The sequence below is a fragment of the Erpetoichthys calabaricus genome, chromosome 6 (assembly GCF_900747795.2).
Source record: "Erpetoichthys calabaricus chromosome 6, fErpCal1.3, whole genome shotgun sequence".
In the NCBI taxonomy this organism is placed as follows: Eukaryota; Metazoa; Chordata; class Cladistia; order Polypteriformes; family Polypteridae; genus Erpetoichthys; species Erpetoichthys calabaricus.
The window spans coordinates 74,359,398-74,375,282 of record NC_041399.2 but is presented as its reverse complement, the minus strand read 5'-3'; the positions used below and the strand labels follow the sequence as shown (position 1 = coordinate 74,375,282).

Below are 15,885 nucleotides of genomic sequence, written 5' to 3'. Positions count from 1 at the left end.
TCTGAGTGAGTGAAGCACAATTGGGTTATTAGTATATTGGCTATAACTTGCATTTATTGGGGCACAAAGCAAGGAATATAGAGAAGTACTGCAGGATTTTATTTCTATTGCGGACCAAGCCTGTGTATGTTCATCTATTTGTGTCCAGGTTTTTATAGCTTGTATGTTTGCTGCCCAGTAATAAAACTGAAAGTTAGGTAGAGCAATGCCACCTTTTGTCTTAGGTCTTTGTAGAGTCACTCTTTGGATACGTGGATGTTTTAGATTCCAAATAAATGAGGTTATGGTTGAATCTAATTGCTTAAAGAATGATTTATTGATGTATATTGGAATGTTTTGAAATAAAAAGAGAAACTTAGGAAGGATACTCATCTCAACAACGTTAATTCTTCCAGCTAGAGTGAGATGGAGGGTTGATCATCTATGCAAGTCTTGCTTAATTTTTTCCATACAGACAGCGAAATTTTGTTGATAAAGAGCTTTATGTTTACTTGTGATATTTACCCCTAGGTATTTAAACTGATCTGCAATGATAAAAGGGAAGGTGTCCAATCTAATATTGTATGCTTGAGAATTCAATAGAAAGAGCATACTTTTATTCAAATTAATTCTGAGACCAGAGACCTTTTAAAATTCTGTAAGCGCTGTTAAGACAAAATACAACATTTATATGCTCATAGTCACAAAGGAAGCCATCAGCGTGACTTTAAAGTAGTGAATTATAGTACTAATCATTCCATAAATTGAATTCACCTAAAAATGTACACAAATAGCCAAATAGGAAAACTTTCTGTAAAAAAATATGTTAACTACGAAACCAATAGCTAAAACAAAACTCAGTAGAGACGGATGTTGTTAGCCATCTCCTCTTTCCCCAAGTGTAAAATGAACTGGACTTGGAGTTCTGCACTCGTCATACTGTGTGTGTTTATTTTATGTACTGATGCCATTACTCCTATGCAATAACAATGTTCCTGTTTGGCAAAGCTAAATGACCAATAGTTTTAGAGTGCTTGAGAAACTTACGTGGCAGGTTAGAAATTGCCAGAGACATGGGTGTTACTTACAAACACCAGTGAGTATAGAATCAGAAACTGAGCTGAGGCAAAGGGTTGCTGGCAAGGGAGAAGACATGTAGGTTTAGAAAGAGAGGAAGTGGAAGAGGGAGCATATGAGATAGAGAGAGAAAGAGAGACATTAAATGATGTGGAACCAGAGGGTTATCAGGTTGTTTTTTTTTTAACTTTTCTGTTCTGTTGTTCCCCGTGTCTGTGTGGGTTTCCTCCAGGCGCTCCGGTTTCCTCCCACAGTCCAAAGACATGCTGGTTAGGTTGATTGGCGATTCTAAATTGGCCCTAGTGTGTGCTTGGTGTGTGGGTGTGTTTGTGTGTGTCCTGCGGTGTGTTGGCACCCTGCCCGGGATTGGTTCCTGCCTTGTGCCCTGTGTTGGCTGGGATTGGCTCCAGCAGACCCCCGTGACCCTGTGTTTGGATTCAGCGGGTTGGAAAATGGATGGATGGATGTTCTGTTGTTATGCTAAATACAACATAATGAATTTCATTTGCCAGACTCAAGGATAGGACAGGTTTGGTTTATGACATGTGACAAGAGGACATTGCCAGTATTTAATGTGTGGCTTAATAAAGGGTAATGTCTGAAGTTTGGCTTGAGGAAAGGTTAAGTCTTTTTGAGGCATAGTGTACAGCAAGGACAGATGAAACATGACGCATGGAGGGATGAGAATTGCTCTCAAGTTTCTGAGAATGTGCTAAAATGGAGATCCTATTTCAGTGAATGCTTTCTGTAATTATAAATGTATAAATGTATTAAATTGAATAGTGTAAAGCACTGCAATGCAGATTATGGCAAGTACCAATCTACAATTGAAAGCAATAAAACATATTTTAAAACAATGTTTGCCCTAAATTCTATAAAAGTTCAACATTAAACTAGTTTTTTTGTAGGTAATATGAGCCTTGCATAAAAAGATCTTTAACATATAAAGAAGAGAGTCTGAAAAAAATATCATAGTAGAATGTTATTTCTTTATATGTCCAGTAGGAGGTGACATTTACCACATTTTTCAAAATGTCACAATAAATTGAGTGCTGTCATCCATGTCTTGGTTTAAATAAATTAATAATAATAATAATAATTCATTACATTTATATAGCACTTTTCACAGTACTCAAAGCACTAAATTAGTGGGTTTGGAAAATAAATAATTGAACATTCAGTGCATAAATACACTGATATTCGGTGTTCTGTACCACAACTACTAAACCATTATTGCTTTATCTGCTTATAGTTGTGGAAGAAAGATAACTCAGTGCTAGGTGTCCATCCATCCATCCATTTTCCAACCCGCTGAATCCGAACACAGGGTCACGGGGGTCTGCTGGAGCCAATCCCAGCCAACACAGGGCACAAGGCAGGGAACCAATCCTGGGCAGGGTGCCAACCCACCGCAGGACACACACAAACACACCCACACACCAAGCACACACTAGGGCCAATTTAGAATCGCCAGTCCACCTAACCTGCATGTCTTTGGACTGTGGGAGGAAACCGGAGCGCCCGGAGGAAACCCACGCAGACACGGGGAGAACATGCAAACTCCACGCAGGGAGGACCCGGGAAGTGAACCCAGGTCCCCAGGTCTCCCAACTGCGAGGCAGCAGCGCTATCCACTGCGCCACCGTGCCGCCCTAGGTGTCCATAATATAAAAAAAAACATAAATAGAAAAAAAAGTAATACCGATCAACCTGACAGCACATCTTTGAATTATGAGATGAAAAGAAAAACTTCCCACAAAAAGTAACAAATCCTGGAGAGCCTTAGCCTGTAATGCCACTAGCTATGCCAACCTGCTGCTGGTCTTGCAGTACCTATCCATCTGTCTGTCTGTAATGTAAATACAATTCTGATATCATGGTATAACATGCATAACTCCTACTATCTGTACATTTTTGAATTTGTCCTTGTTATATAATGCTAACACTCGTCCATTCTCAACTTTTCCTTAGTTTAATGACTGACTTTTACAAACCACTTACATTATAAAAAGTAAAATAGACTCACTGCATCATTCTGGTCACTCAGGTTTAACTTCACGCAGTATTCTTCCCTTTTACAAGGTTTCATTATTTTTAACCACTGAATAAGTCATCTAAATAGTTTATTTGCCAAGTTGTGTATCAAATCATTGCCTAACCTTTCTTCACAAAACTTTTATTTCATATGCAGTAAGCAAAAGATAAGCAGTGCACAGCTGGGATGGGAACTTACTTTTTGATGGGCTCTGTGCCATATTTCATCAACAGCCGAATGGCTGTAGGAGCAGTGTAAAATTTGGTCACTTTGTACTTCTCAATGATTTCCCAAAATCTTCCCACATGAGGATACACAGGAATACCTTCAAACTTAAACAAAAATATAACATTTCAAGAAGGATCAGAATAGTTTGTCGTTTTTTTATATTATATAGAAAACACTAAAGGATATGCTGTATCAATCCCGCCTTTAGTAATCTAATTACTTCTCATTTGCAGTCTTTTATTGTTCCATTTTTTAAATAAAACATTGAGCATAGAAAGTGCAAATAATTAAGCTGCAGAGCTAATAACTTCAAATAATCCAATGAGCCCCTGCTCTTAGCAGACTTTGTTTTAGTCTGGAATAGACTCCAACCAATTACTTGCCTAGAATCAAACGTTAACCCCTAGCCACTCCTTTTGTATTCTTTGCGCCCTTCGGCCCTCCTATCATGGTTTGGTAGAAAGATGTCACTTGATGGGAGGAGTAAGGCAATAAAAGACTGCTTTAAAAATAAAAGGCATTTTGTTAGATTATCTGTTTATGACCTTGAACCTTTTCTTTGTGATTTGCTCTGTTGATTTTTAATGGTGTTGCATTTTGCTAGTCCCTTTATGACCCGTGCCCTGTCATTTTATGTTACTTTAACGATGGCAGACTTTCAATTAAATACACCTGTCCATACTTTTTGTCTTGCCTACTCAATGAAGTCTGTACCCCAACCTAAGCTTACTCTGCCAGCTGCGTTTCACAGGGCAGTGTGCTGTGTTGCAGTCCAGTGGCTCCTAATGGCTCTGAGCGCATATGTTCAGCATAGGCCTTGCACTGGGTTCATAGAACTCCATAACTTCATAATGACATTCCCTTTACTCATGAATCGTGAGTCAGTATCATGCCCACTCTAATAAACATAGCAAAATATATTTTTTACGAGTATTTACATTTACTTATTTGGCTAACACCTTTATCCAAGTTGACTTACAACATTTATGATGCAATTGGTTATATTTCTTTTGACTTTCCTATTGGAACACAGGCAGGTCAAGTGACTTGCTCATGATCACACAGATTTGAACCCACCACCTCAGGAATTGAAGTCCAAAGCTTTAAACACTGTACCACACTTCCTGCCTTTAAGTGAGTACACATATTGTACTCATTCCGGGATCATTTATGAAATACTTCATATTAGCTATGTCAATTAAATAATTTAACCTTCTAAATTTGATAGGAATATGGTTTGATCTTTGGCATAGAATCATAGAATCTAAACTTTGCTGGCTACTTATATTTCTTATTTGAAATCATGAAAGGTGCTAAAGTGAGTATCATTATTACCTCACAGACCCCAATTTAGGACCTGAAATAAATTGCCTTTTACACAAAGCTGAATATTGTGCTTGGTAGACAAGAACAAATTTCAGCCTGGAGAATCAGGGAGAGCTTGAATCACTAATTGTCCATTCTTGCTTTTACTCTATTGTGATCAGAATCAGCATTTGCAGCTCTATGAATCAAACTAAAGTTAACTGAAATTGTTCAGTTACAATATTAGTACTGTATTACAATATCATGTTCAAGTCAAGTTGGGGAGCATGCACTGGTACAGTGCATTGCCGCACCCACTACACAACGAAACAACTCGGGATCTCGGTTTTCAACCCTCCAGGCAGACACGCGGTCCAGTCCCACCCTCCAGAAATGACCCTCTATCTGCCACAGTCAGGTGTTACATGGGCGATCCCTTGGTCTGGTTCAGCCACTCAGGTCCCCAACAATGAGGATCTTACGAGCTGGATCACCCTCGGGGAAACATGCCACATGGCCGTAGTGCCATAACTGACGCTCCCTCACAATGCAGGTAATGTGCCTCATTCGGGACTCCATGAGCAACCGCTCATTCGACACAAAGTCAAACCAACGGTACCCAAGGATTTTCCAGAGAGACCCAGTACCAAAGGAGTCCAGTGCTCGTCTCAGGTCACTAGATAGCATCCATGTCACACAACCATATAGCAAGACAGGAAGCACCAGGACTCTAAAGACTTGGACCTTCGTTCCTTTTACATAGATATCGGGAGCACCACACGCCCCTTTCCAACAACCTCATGACCCCCCATGCTCTCCCAATCCGTCTACTGACTTCATAGGAAGACTCACCAGGGACATGAATGTCACTGCTAAGGTAAATAAACCTTTCGACAAGGTCGACACTCTCTCCGCAAATAGACACACTGCTGATGGCTGTGCCCAAGAGGTCATTAAAGGCCTGGATCTTGGTTTTTATCCAGGACACTCGTAAGCCCAGACACTCAGACTCCTCACTCAGTCTCTCGAGCGCCCCGATCAGAGCCTCCATTGACTCCGCGAAGATCACAGCATTGTCAGCAAAGTCAAGATCCGTGAACCTTTCTTCACCAACAGATGCTCCACAGCCACTGGACCCCACGACCTTGCCCAACACCCAGTCCATACAAGCATTGAACAGAGTAGGAGCAAGAACACACCCCTGACAAACCCCAGAATCAACTGGGAAAAACACAGAGGTCCTGCCTCCACTCTGCGCAGCACTCATAGTATTAGTGTACAGGCCGGCCATGATATGCAGCAACCTCGAGGGGATCCTGCGAATCCTCAGGATGTCCCACAGGGCAGTTCAATCAACTGAGTCGAACGCTTTGCAAAAATCGACAAAGGCTGCAAAGAAACTCTGCCAATATTCTCGTTTGTGTATATTACAATATGCAATGTAAAAATAATTTTCAACCTGTACAATAAATAAGTTAACAAGTGTTACTGCTGGGAATATTTAGCAGTTTAAAGAAGGCATAATTGACATAGGGAAATAAATGCACAGCCATGCTAATTAGTTTGCTTTAACAGATTTTGAAATCAACCATTAAGACATAACAGCCTGAATACAACCATCAAAGGAAAATGAAAGCAGTCATTTTTTTTCAAAAAGATAATTAAAAAGGTTGAAATATTTGGAATATAAATTGATTACACCAAAATCACTATAATCAAATTCAGAAATAGGACACACATACAGTACATGCCTCACTTTGGGTGATTTTGCAAAGTAAAATTGTAAAAAATTGCAATGTTCAATAGAAAAAAAATTTATTTCAGCATACAAGAATACTAGTTGCTCCATTAGCAAGTGGACCATAAACGCTGTATGAGTGACCAGTGATCCACCCAATGTCTGCCGTGGACCAGTATACGTCATCTTCATGGTAGTCAAAGACATATTTAAATGTCAGTGCTGTGTAAAGCATGTAGCCAGCCACAGTATGAAGTACACCCTAGAAAGAAAGGTAAAAATATAGAACAGCTGAAGATTTGAAATACATTATAATCCCCACAAAGAAGTTGCATTGACATCTCAAGAAGAACAAATAAGTCTTACTAATCCTTACTTGTTTGTTACTGTAATACAGATATATCATTTTAATAACTCACTAACAACTAAGCTCGGCTTACTGTTTAGTGCAGAGAGACATCTTCCTGGCTGATCTCTTTGTGTAGGAAAGAAAATAATTGAAGAATGAAATGTTTTAGGGTAGCCAATGATATGCAGTTATTCCCAGGCCCATTAAAAGCAAACTGCTAGCTGTTATAAGCTTTTATGTTACAATTTAGGGTGGTTTATGGAGACAGTACACAATATTCAAGCTTTCAAGGAAGCTCAAAAGCTCGAGGCTGAGCTGCCTTGAAAGCTTGCATATTGTTATCTGTTCAGTTAGCCAATAAAAAGTGTAATTTTCCTTCACTTTACATTGCATCCATAATGGTTAACATGGTACATCACCCTACTACTACTGTATCTTGCTTTAAAGTTTTTGTTATGTCCAGGTTGTTTTAGTCTACCTTTGGCTTTCCCGTTGAGCCACTTGTGTAAAGAATAAACAGAGGATCTTCAGCATCGATCCACTCTGGTTCACATTCTTCACTGGAGCTCTCCATCACTTCATCCCACCACACGTCTATGTCTACATTCCAAGGTGTCTGTAACCAATGTAGAGAAGTTAAAAAGGCCATTGATCATTGTACTGACATCATTACATCATTCTTTTTTTTAACATTTTATTGATTTTATTAAAATCAAATAATATTCGATACAAGCAAGTTTAACAAAACTAGGTTTGAAACAAATCATTCTAAATGTCTTTGAAATAATTTCCCAACTATTAAAGGTCAGCCATCAGGATATTCTGTCTCTATCTACCCCAGTCTGTGGAGTTCTTGGCCCAGGCCCATCACCTTCAAGTCTCTTATCATCTAAGCATATGTCTTCCATCTTGATCTTTCTCCTTCTACCAACAGTTGTTATGTTTTTCTGACCAGGTCATCCTCCATAATGCATGCAGCATACCCAAAACCCATCCATTTTGCTGACTTCCTCATTTGTTTTCCTTTCTCTTAAATAGATCCCCAGTATTATTTGCAGCATACAAACTTTTATTCTAATGAGCAGCTCCTCTTTTTTACTGGTAGCCCAAGTTTTACAGCTATACAGGATCACTGGTGGACTACTATCTTGTACAACTTACATTTAATTTTCTTATGTTTCTAATACCTCTCAGTTAGTTCATTTTATACGCTGTGCCTCTAACACTCTTTTTTATTGCTGTTTCACAACTATCTTTTGCCTCATATATTGAACCCCATATTTGAAATGGTTAACTTTCAAGCATTAGCTTTACCTTTCTTCTGTTTACGACTCTGATTCTTTCATCCCCTCCTTTAACATACAACATAACTTCCGCCTTTATCGTGCTTACTCTTAAACCTTTGTATTTCAGGCCTTTTTGCCAATTGCATACTGTTCTCTGTAGTTCATCTTCTGAATCTGTTAATTGTGCCTAAATCATCAGCAAAGAGTAGTTTCCACAATCCTTGGTTTCTTGTATTTTTCCAGCATAATACTGGACTAAGTGCAGATTCCCACAGTAAGCTTACTATTGTGTTGTAGTACCAAGCTTGTGAATCTAGGAAGTAGTTCAAAAATGTATCAAGGCATTGCCAAGCATTGTTTTGCCTTCTTTAAAATATGGTTACAATCGCACACACACACATCACCCCAAAAATCAATAGAGAAGTGAATATTTGGCTCAAGTTTGCAGCCTTGACTGTAGTGTTACAGGTTTTGAATCTCCTCTCTATATTGTATATAGGTTCACTGGCATTACTGATTGGGCAGTGCAGATTTTAATGGTGTCATAAGCAAATGTTATGCTAAAGTTACTACTGACACTAACTATGAAGGTATTGATATCCAGATTAAGCACACAGCCTTAAGGACAATTGGTGTTTACTTCTTGGTGATCAATTTGTCATAAAATCCAACCTAATTACAGATAGAACTGCATATGCCTAATGTATTAAACTTCACAATTAGCTAGATTAAACTATATTCAGTGAAGAAAAGTCTACTGTAGAATGAGCTCTGTTTGTGTAAATATCCTCAAGTGGCATGATGTGCAAGAGACACTCCCTCATTAATAAATATATCTACTGACAGTATAAACAAACATAAGAGGTCTAGCAAGGGTGATGTAGGCCCTTCTAAACATGAAAAGTAACTGTTTAGTTAATAAACGACAAAAAATGACATACCAATGATTTATTAATAATAGATGGAATATCCTGAAACTAAGACTAACATTTATTTAACCCTTTCATAACTGCAGTCCTCATATTGTGGAAGATTGTCTAACTTGTAAGAGATTGGGAAGGAGGGAAACCGGACTGAACAGGGCAAGGAGGCAAAGAAACACGATGGCAAGAGAAGTACATATATAAATGTTAGAGTAGGAAGGCAGGTGCTAAAAAGACACAGTAAAATTGTGCAGGTACAGTAGATAATCCCATGATGTAATGTAACCTAAGGCTATGGATTTTTGGCAAAAAAAATCGTTTTCCAGCTAATGAAACCAGAGAAACCTGTAAAATATTATTTATAACCAGTTCATAAATAAAGCAGATGAGAGATTTAATTCAGTTATCAATAAGCACAAGGAAACAGAGATTGGAAAAGCATACATGCTTTAATATAGGGCCAAGGAATAAATACAGTACCTTTTGTTTTAAACAGTTAATTATATAATCTTACTTCATAAATGAATGTGATATAATGGTAGGATTAAAGTATAAAGATTCAATATTTCATCATCTACTCATCTTAAGATATGATTGATTTAATCAATAAATTAACACCTGTGGTGGGTTGGAGCCCTGCCCGGTATTGGTTCCTGCCTTGTGCCCTGTGTTGGCTGAGATTGGCTCCAGCTGACCCCCGTGACCCTGTGTTTGGATTCAGCGGGTTGGAAAACGGATGGATGGATAAATTAACACATAATACTCCATATAATTATTTTAAAAATTCTTTACTGCTCCAAATCAATAGTCCAATTATTTAAAAAAAAAAAACTTTTTATCAAGAACAGGGTTATAAAATACTACAACACGTGTGTAAAGCATCAAGTATGAAATGGGAACCAGTTTTGGATGGGATATCATTCCATCCTAAAAGTGCACTCGTGCTTACATATTTTCTTTAGTCTAGTTTTGCAGATTACCCTAGACACACACATTTATGACATTATGAGGACAGGAATGCTGGAGAAAAACCACATTGGAGGGAAGTGAAATTCTTCAATAACACTGACTAGACTGGAAAAAAACCTACTAGTAATGACCGCTCACTATGACATTCTGAAATACAATAAAGTTGTGCTGTAATTTTGTGAGTTACAGAAACATTCATAGATGTCTGTGTTCCAATCTTATGGATGATTTCAGTTATCACAACCATATAAACTAATAGTTTTTAAATCTTTTTTCTTAGTGCCACAACATTTTGTAATATGTGACCTTCCTTGAAAGTCAGCCTCAAGAGGAATCAATCATGTCATTTTTTGCCTCCACTAAGTTGAATTACTTATCAAAAAATCTTTGTCTACATCTGCACTCCATTGTATTAAACATTTGCTATGCTCTAGAGAAAGTGCAATAACATTGTGGAGCCACCTCTTTGTTATCGCTTGTGCCTTAGTTGTATGTTACATCTCATTCTTCTTAGTCATATGTAGACACAGATTATCAGATAAAACAAGAACTAGATTCAGAAATGTTTTTGTGTGTGTCTCTCTCTGTGCCAAAACACCTATTTTCTCTATACCAACCTGTTATTTGCTATTACTCCCCAACAGTTCCTTATGAAAATACTCCAAGGTAATTATAATATGGCTCTTGAGGCTCTCACTTTTAGATGCAGCTCCTTTCCACCACCAAGCAAAAAGAATAAACAGATCTACTTACTCTTTTATAAGAGCAAGAATAGGAATTTGGTGTCCAATGAGTTTTAAAACTGAACACTGCTGACAGTGTCTGTAGTTGACCACATAGTTTTCTGAGCCTGAACTATTCCAAACATGAGCAGAATAATTAAATCAGAATTGATACAGGCAAATTTAATGCCATCACTCTGTATTATTATTCATTTCTATTGTTACTTTGTTTACCACAAGGAGAATATAAAAATACTAATCTGCACAATCCACACACAAATCTCAGTAAGTGATGGATGTGGAATGAAGTATGAATGTCTAAGTTCTGGGAGGTATTTCCTAGAACATAATGAGATATTTCTTACATGCTCCTGAATGTCTGCTTTTTCATTTCACTTTGTCATGAATGTAGAGCAAACAATCCCAGAATATTAGTCAGCTCCATTTACTTTGCATACTAATAAGACATTATTTCTGAGAGGAAGGCAAGCTTGAATAAACCATTCAAACACCTGGCACACCTCACACGGACTCTGATGTGCTTGTCGCTAAAAGGTGTGAGTGAGTAGGGGAAAAAGACGGTGACATTATTTGTCAGAAAGCAATAGGTAAAAGATCAGTTTTGACAGCTGCAATCAGACATTCATTTCCTAGTACTCTGCAGTAGCACTAATGCAATGCCAAAGAGCTACGCAGGCATGAATGGTCTGTGCAGACTTACAGGCTCAGATAAAGCTGAATCTGCATGGTCAATGGCAAATGATACTTTTTTGTATAATTTCTTAACCTGTTAAAGGTTTTACAGATATTGTGTTATGATTATTGTTTGAATGATAAAATGTCATGACAACATATTATTTATAGTTAGTATGCTTCTCTTACCTGTTCATTGCATAGGCAAATGGCATATTTATCAGAAACATGTCATGCCCACTAGCCAAACAGAAGCCTTATCAAGTCAAACACTTTATCAGGCTACCGCATTGCAGACGTGCTGCATAACAGGTGTCCAGGAGGATAAACAGACAGCGATAATAATGTTCAGCTGAATGCATCATCTCTATTATGTTTGGAATGAAAATCATCTATTTTCCGACCTGTGCTTCTGTAACATGAAGGCTTTGTGTAACAAGGGAATATTGAACCAAGTAAACACAGTACCTTAAAGGCTACAACGAAAATAAGAGGGGAACTTTGTGCCGCAGAAGATTAAGAGAGGCAGTGTGGCATTAGTTGCTATGGTGCAGGCTGCCATTAGAAACAATAAAAGCAAAACCTATTCAGCCTTGCATAGCAGGAGGAGCTGGCTGGACACAATTTAATATTAACACATACTGTAACATAAAGAGCTGCACAGAGTGGATCAGGAAGGATGTTATATGATGTAGAATTATCTGATTTGTGTCATTTTAAGTCACTTGTCACTGCCGGTGTACTCTTTTCTTTAATAATAATACCACATGAAAAAGTCTAACCATATGCAGACAGGCATGCAAGGACACAGATTCATGGACAGAAATTGTACCTGTAATATGTTGCTCAAGCTTCCATTTCTTGCACATCCCTGAAGATGCCTTACCACAACACATTTTTTCATAGCAAAGCTTCCTCTGAAGAGAGCAAAATATGATTAGGATAAGAAAGAACACAAAAGAATAAAACATGAAACAAGAATCTATCTATCTATCTATCTATCTATCTATCTATCTATCTATCTATCTATCTATCTATCTATCTATCTATCTATCTATCTATCTATCTATCTATCTATCTATCTATCTATCTATCTATCTATCTATCTATCTATCTATATGCCTAAAGGGCAGACAACAGCATTGTTACGACAGCTGATGGACTTTAACTGGGGCTGAATCATTGGCATGAACATCGGTGAAATTTCTGCTCATTACACTACAGAGTGAATTCAAGGAATGCTTTTATTGTACAATATTTGCAGTACCAGTATATACTGTAGCTAAAAACATGTTTAATCAAAGACACAGTTCAGGACCATCCAGAATGATCACAGTCAAGATCAACATACTATGCTGGGTAGGAATTATAAATCACAGAGCAATGACTGTGCATCTCTGCCGTATCATTAAGTATTGCAAGACAAACCACGAGAAAGCATTTGCATAATGTTAGCCCTAATCCCCAAGGTAAAAGGCAATGTCTCTCACTGACACAGTAGCACAGGCTAGCAGTGATTTGTATGGTTTGAGGAAGACTTCACTTGGCATAGTTGTGCTAATTCATCTTCAATAATAATCTTGTTTCTGTTTGGGAAGGTGATATTGGATTTAAAGAAGGCCTGGAAATAGGGCTAATTCCGAGACCACTATCAAGAGGTACAAAATGGACGCCCTTTGAAAGGCATCATAATGAATGCCACATGCCAGCATATTTGAGTAGGTTGTCATTGAGCTAAACAACAATGTGAATAGAGAGTGATTAATCCTGTCATCATCACCTTTATGGGTAGCATTAAAAACAAGGTTTTCAGCTTAATAATGCGTGGCCACCACAACCTCTTAGATCGGTCATTAAAATGAACTGATCTACTGGAGTATGCCTTAAAAGAAAGCAAATGGCAGATTTTTTTCTAAGGAGTAAGGCAGAATCAGAATGCTAAATATCAACCTTTTAGGTCTTATTTTTTTAATGCAAGGCTAAATTGTAATCACAGAACTGCCCGAGGTCAAATACAAAAGATTATCTTATACTAACTTTTCACAGACAAGTCTTACCTTTCATTTTATACAAAGTTAGGATGCATTTCTGACTTGCTCTTAAATAAAATGGCTACCATGATGTCACATGCATACATATGGAAACAACACAGCATACCAATAATGGCCATCACAGCCTGGTGACATCTATAGCCTGTAACACGCAGCAAGAAGACTTAAACAAAGGAATGATAAAAATGAACTTCTCAAAGACGGAGAGGCAAACAAATAATACAAAAATGGCAATGTAAAATTGGCCATATTTATGTGCAGAAGCTCACAAAACAAACTGGACATAGAAGACTGGACTGACTGGGTTCTGCCCCCCACTCAGGTACCACAATGACTCAGTTGACCAGGAATATTGAAAAGTTGTAAAAACAATATCCCAAAAAATAGAATCCAGGCCCTTATCAATTTAATACCACCTCACATTTATACAAAATGCTTGGCATTACTTTTTTGCAATAAAAATTTTGTATATAATAACTTGCTTTGTGTGTCAGTTATAATTTGTGCCAAATATTTATTAATCAGACTCCTTCATGGTGTTACAATTTCTGTTAAAGTTAGTGTATCAAGTGTGTATACATGATATACAATTAATATGAAATCGATTTTAAAAATTGGACTTTAAAATGACTCAGCTACAAAACTACAGTGAGGAAAATGAGTTTGTGCTATGATTGAGAAATGGAAATTGTAGTTGCTTCCTTTGGCAATACTTCGAAACAGTTTATTGCTGTAAGAAAACCTGATGTCAGGTCTAATAAAGGTACTGTGTAATGATGGCACTTACTTTCGCCTGCACTTCACAAGCGCCTCATCTGTTATCTGCTTCAAGTTGATAAGTTTCTCTCCCCTGTAAACACCATCTAGTAGTGATTAGAAGAGGCGACTTTCAGAAAAGAACCAATATAGAAATCATAATGAAAACAGTCACATTCTTACAGAACCAGATTAGTGTGCATGGCTGTTCATCTAGACGATTACCTGCTGTGACAAGAAGTGAGCATTGAGCATCCAGTATCCTCTCACACAGCGATTCTGATGAGAAACCTGCAAACTAAGCACAAAATTGTATATGATGTAGGGATTATTTATTTTCATATGGTAGGATGTCAAGCAGCTTATTCTATCCCTGATTCTTTCTCTCTGTTTCTTTCTTCTTCATTTTCACAGCATCTTCATAGTTGCTACAGTATGCTTCAGAGCTGTCATGTAGCCTATTGATCTACCTTATTAAAACAGTCTGAGCTGATGTGCTGAAAAGGACCATGTAACAGTTTCCGTTTTGTGTTTAGACATATTACAGCATTAAAGAAACTTCAGGAGTCAAAGATGTCTTGGCTTATGCTGCAGGCAGGCATACTGTAGATAAGCTGCAGCTATTTTTCTGTTAAGTAACCCAGCTTACAATGGTAATATTTATTTGGTTTAGCATAGCTATTCCATTTTCATAAGTTTTCCTGCATTTTAAGTTAAGTAGTAGGTGTTATCAGATTGGTATCAGCATCTGTTTGCTTCAGTTATTATGCTCTTTTCATTTTGCTGCTTCCACTAAGCAATAATCTGCCATTCACTTATAGCTTTCTTTAATCTCCCTAACACAATCAAAGCTCATAAAGAAAGCAGAATAAAATATGTGACTTAATCATATTACACTTTAATTATACATCATTAAGAAAAGGACAACAGCAGTATATATATTGGTGAACACTAGGATACCTACAGTGCTACACTAATACAGTATACTATTGTTACATTAGTTATCTGTTTTTGACCCTTAAGAAAACTAATGTGAATGTTACTTTTTTCCATACTATAGTTGTTAGCTTTTCATAAAATGGAAACTTCAGGAGTTTATCAACAATATGTATGCCATAATTACAAAACCCTTTCATCCCAAAATAGATGTGTCTTTTGTCTCTGATCATATACTGTATATATGAACCTGTCCAAAGCTAATATTCTTTCACATAAAGTATATTTATGTATACCAACTTTATCTGCAACTGCATATCGTGAAATATCTGTCTTGTCAAGAATAGCAAATTGTCTTGTGTATTAAATGTCCAGCTCAAAATTATACATTGCACTCACCCGACCTGTTGTTAGAGTGTTTAAAATCTACCCAGGATTAGACCGTACATAAGCCACTGGTGCTTTCAGCAACATGTTCTGGTTTTCCGTTCTACTCCACTTTTTGCAGACAATTTTTACTTGTTTTTAGAGATTTTGGTTTCTTAAGTGTACCCCTAGTTGTATAACACTGAATGCTTAATGAATTGCTAGCTCACTACTTGATTTCTTTTCAAAATACTCATCACATTCTTCACATTAATCAGTTGCTGCCATCCCCCTGTTTGCCCATATTGTATACAGACAGAGTCCTGTGCACAAATATTTGACCATGCTATAGTTTGGACATTATAGTATATTTTTCACAAGAAAAAAAGCTGCATAATTAACATGAATGTTTAAGTTTAGACTTTGGCTATATCATTCCAAAATTCGACATTTAATTTTCTTCCAGTATAAC

At 37.4% G+C, this 15,885-nt stretch overlaps 1 protein-coding gene across 2 annotated transcripts in view; it reads right to left on the bottom strand.

The window, feature by feature from the left end:
- Positions 1 to 15,885, bottom strand: part of acss2l (acyl-CoA synthetase short chain family member 2 like) — a 96,233-nt gene that overhangs the window by 37,405 nt on the left and 42,943 nt on the right. For both annotated transcript variants that reach the window (XR_007935238.1, XM_028803706.2), the window contains exons 5-10: positions 14,337 to 14,409; positions 14,143 to 14,218; positions 12,137 to 12,221; positions 7,190 to 7,327; positions 6,454 to 6,624; positions 3,290 to 3,423 (exon numbers count right to left, since the gene is read on the bottom strand). Coding sequence is in view for 1 of the 2 variants with exons in the window: in XM_028803706.2 (XP_028659539.1) it covers positions 3,290 to 3,423; positions 6,454 to 6,624; positions 7,190 to 7,327; positions 12,137 to 12,221; positions 14,143 to 14,218; positions 14,337 to 14,409 (677 nt within the window). In the remaining variant the exon portion in view is untranslated. The remainder of the gene's footprint in view (positions 1 to 3,289; positions 3,424 to 6,453; positions 6,625 to 7,189; positions 7,328 to 12,136; positions 12,222 to 14,142; positions 14,219 to 14,336; positions 14,410 to 15,885) is intronic.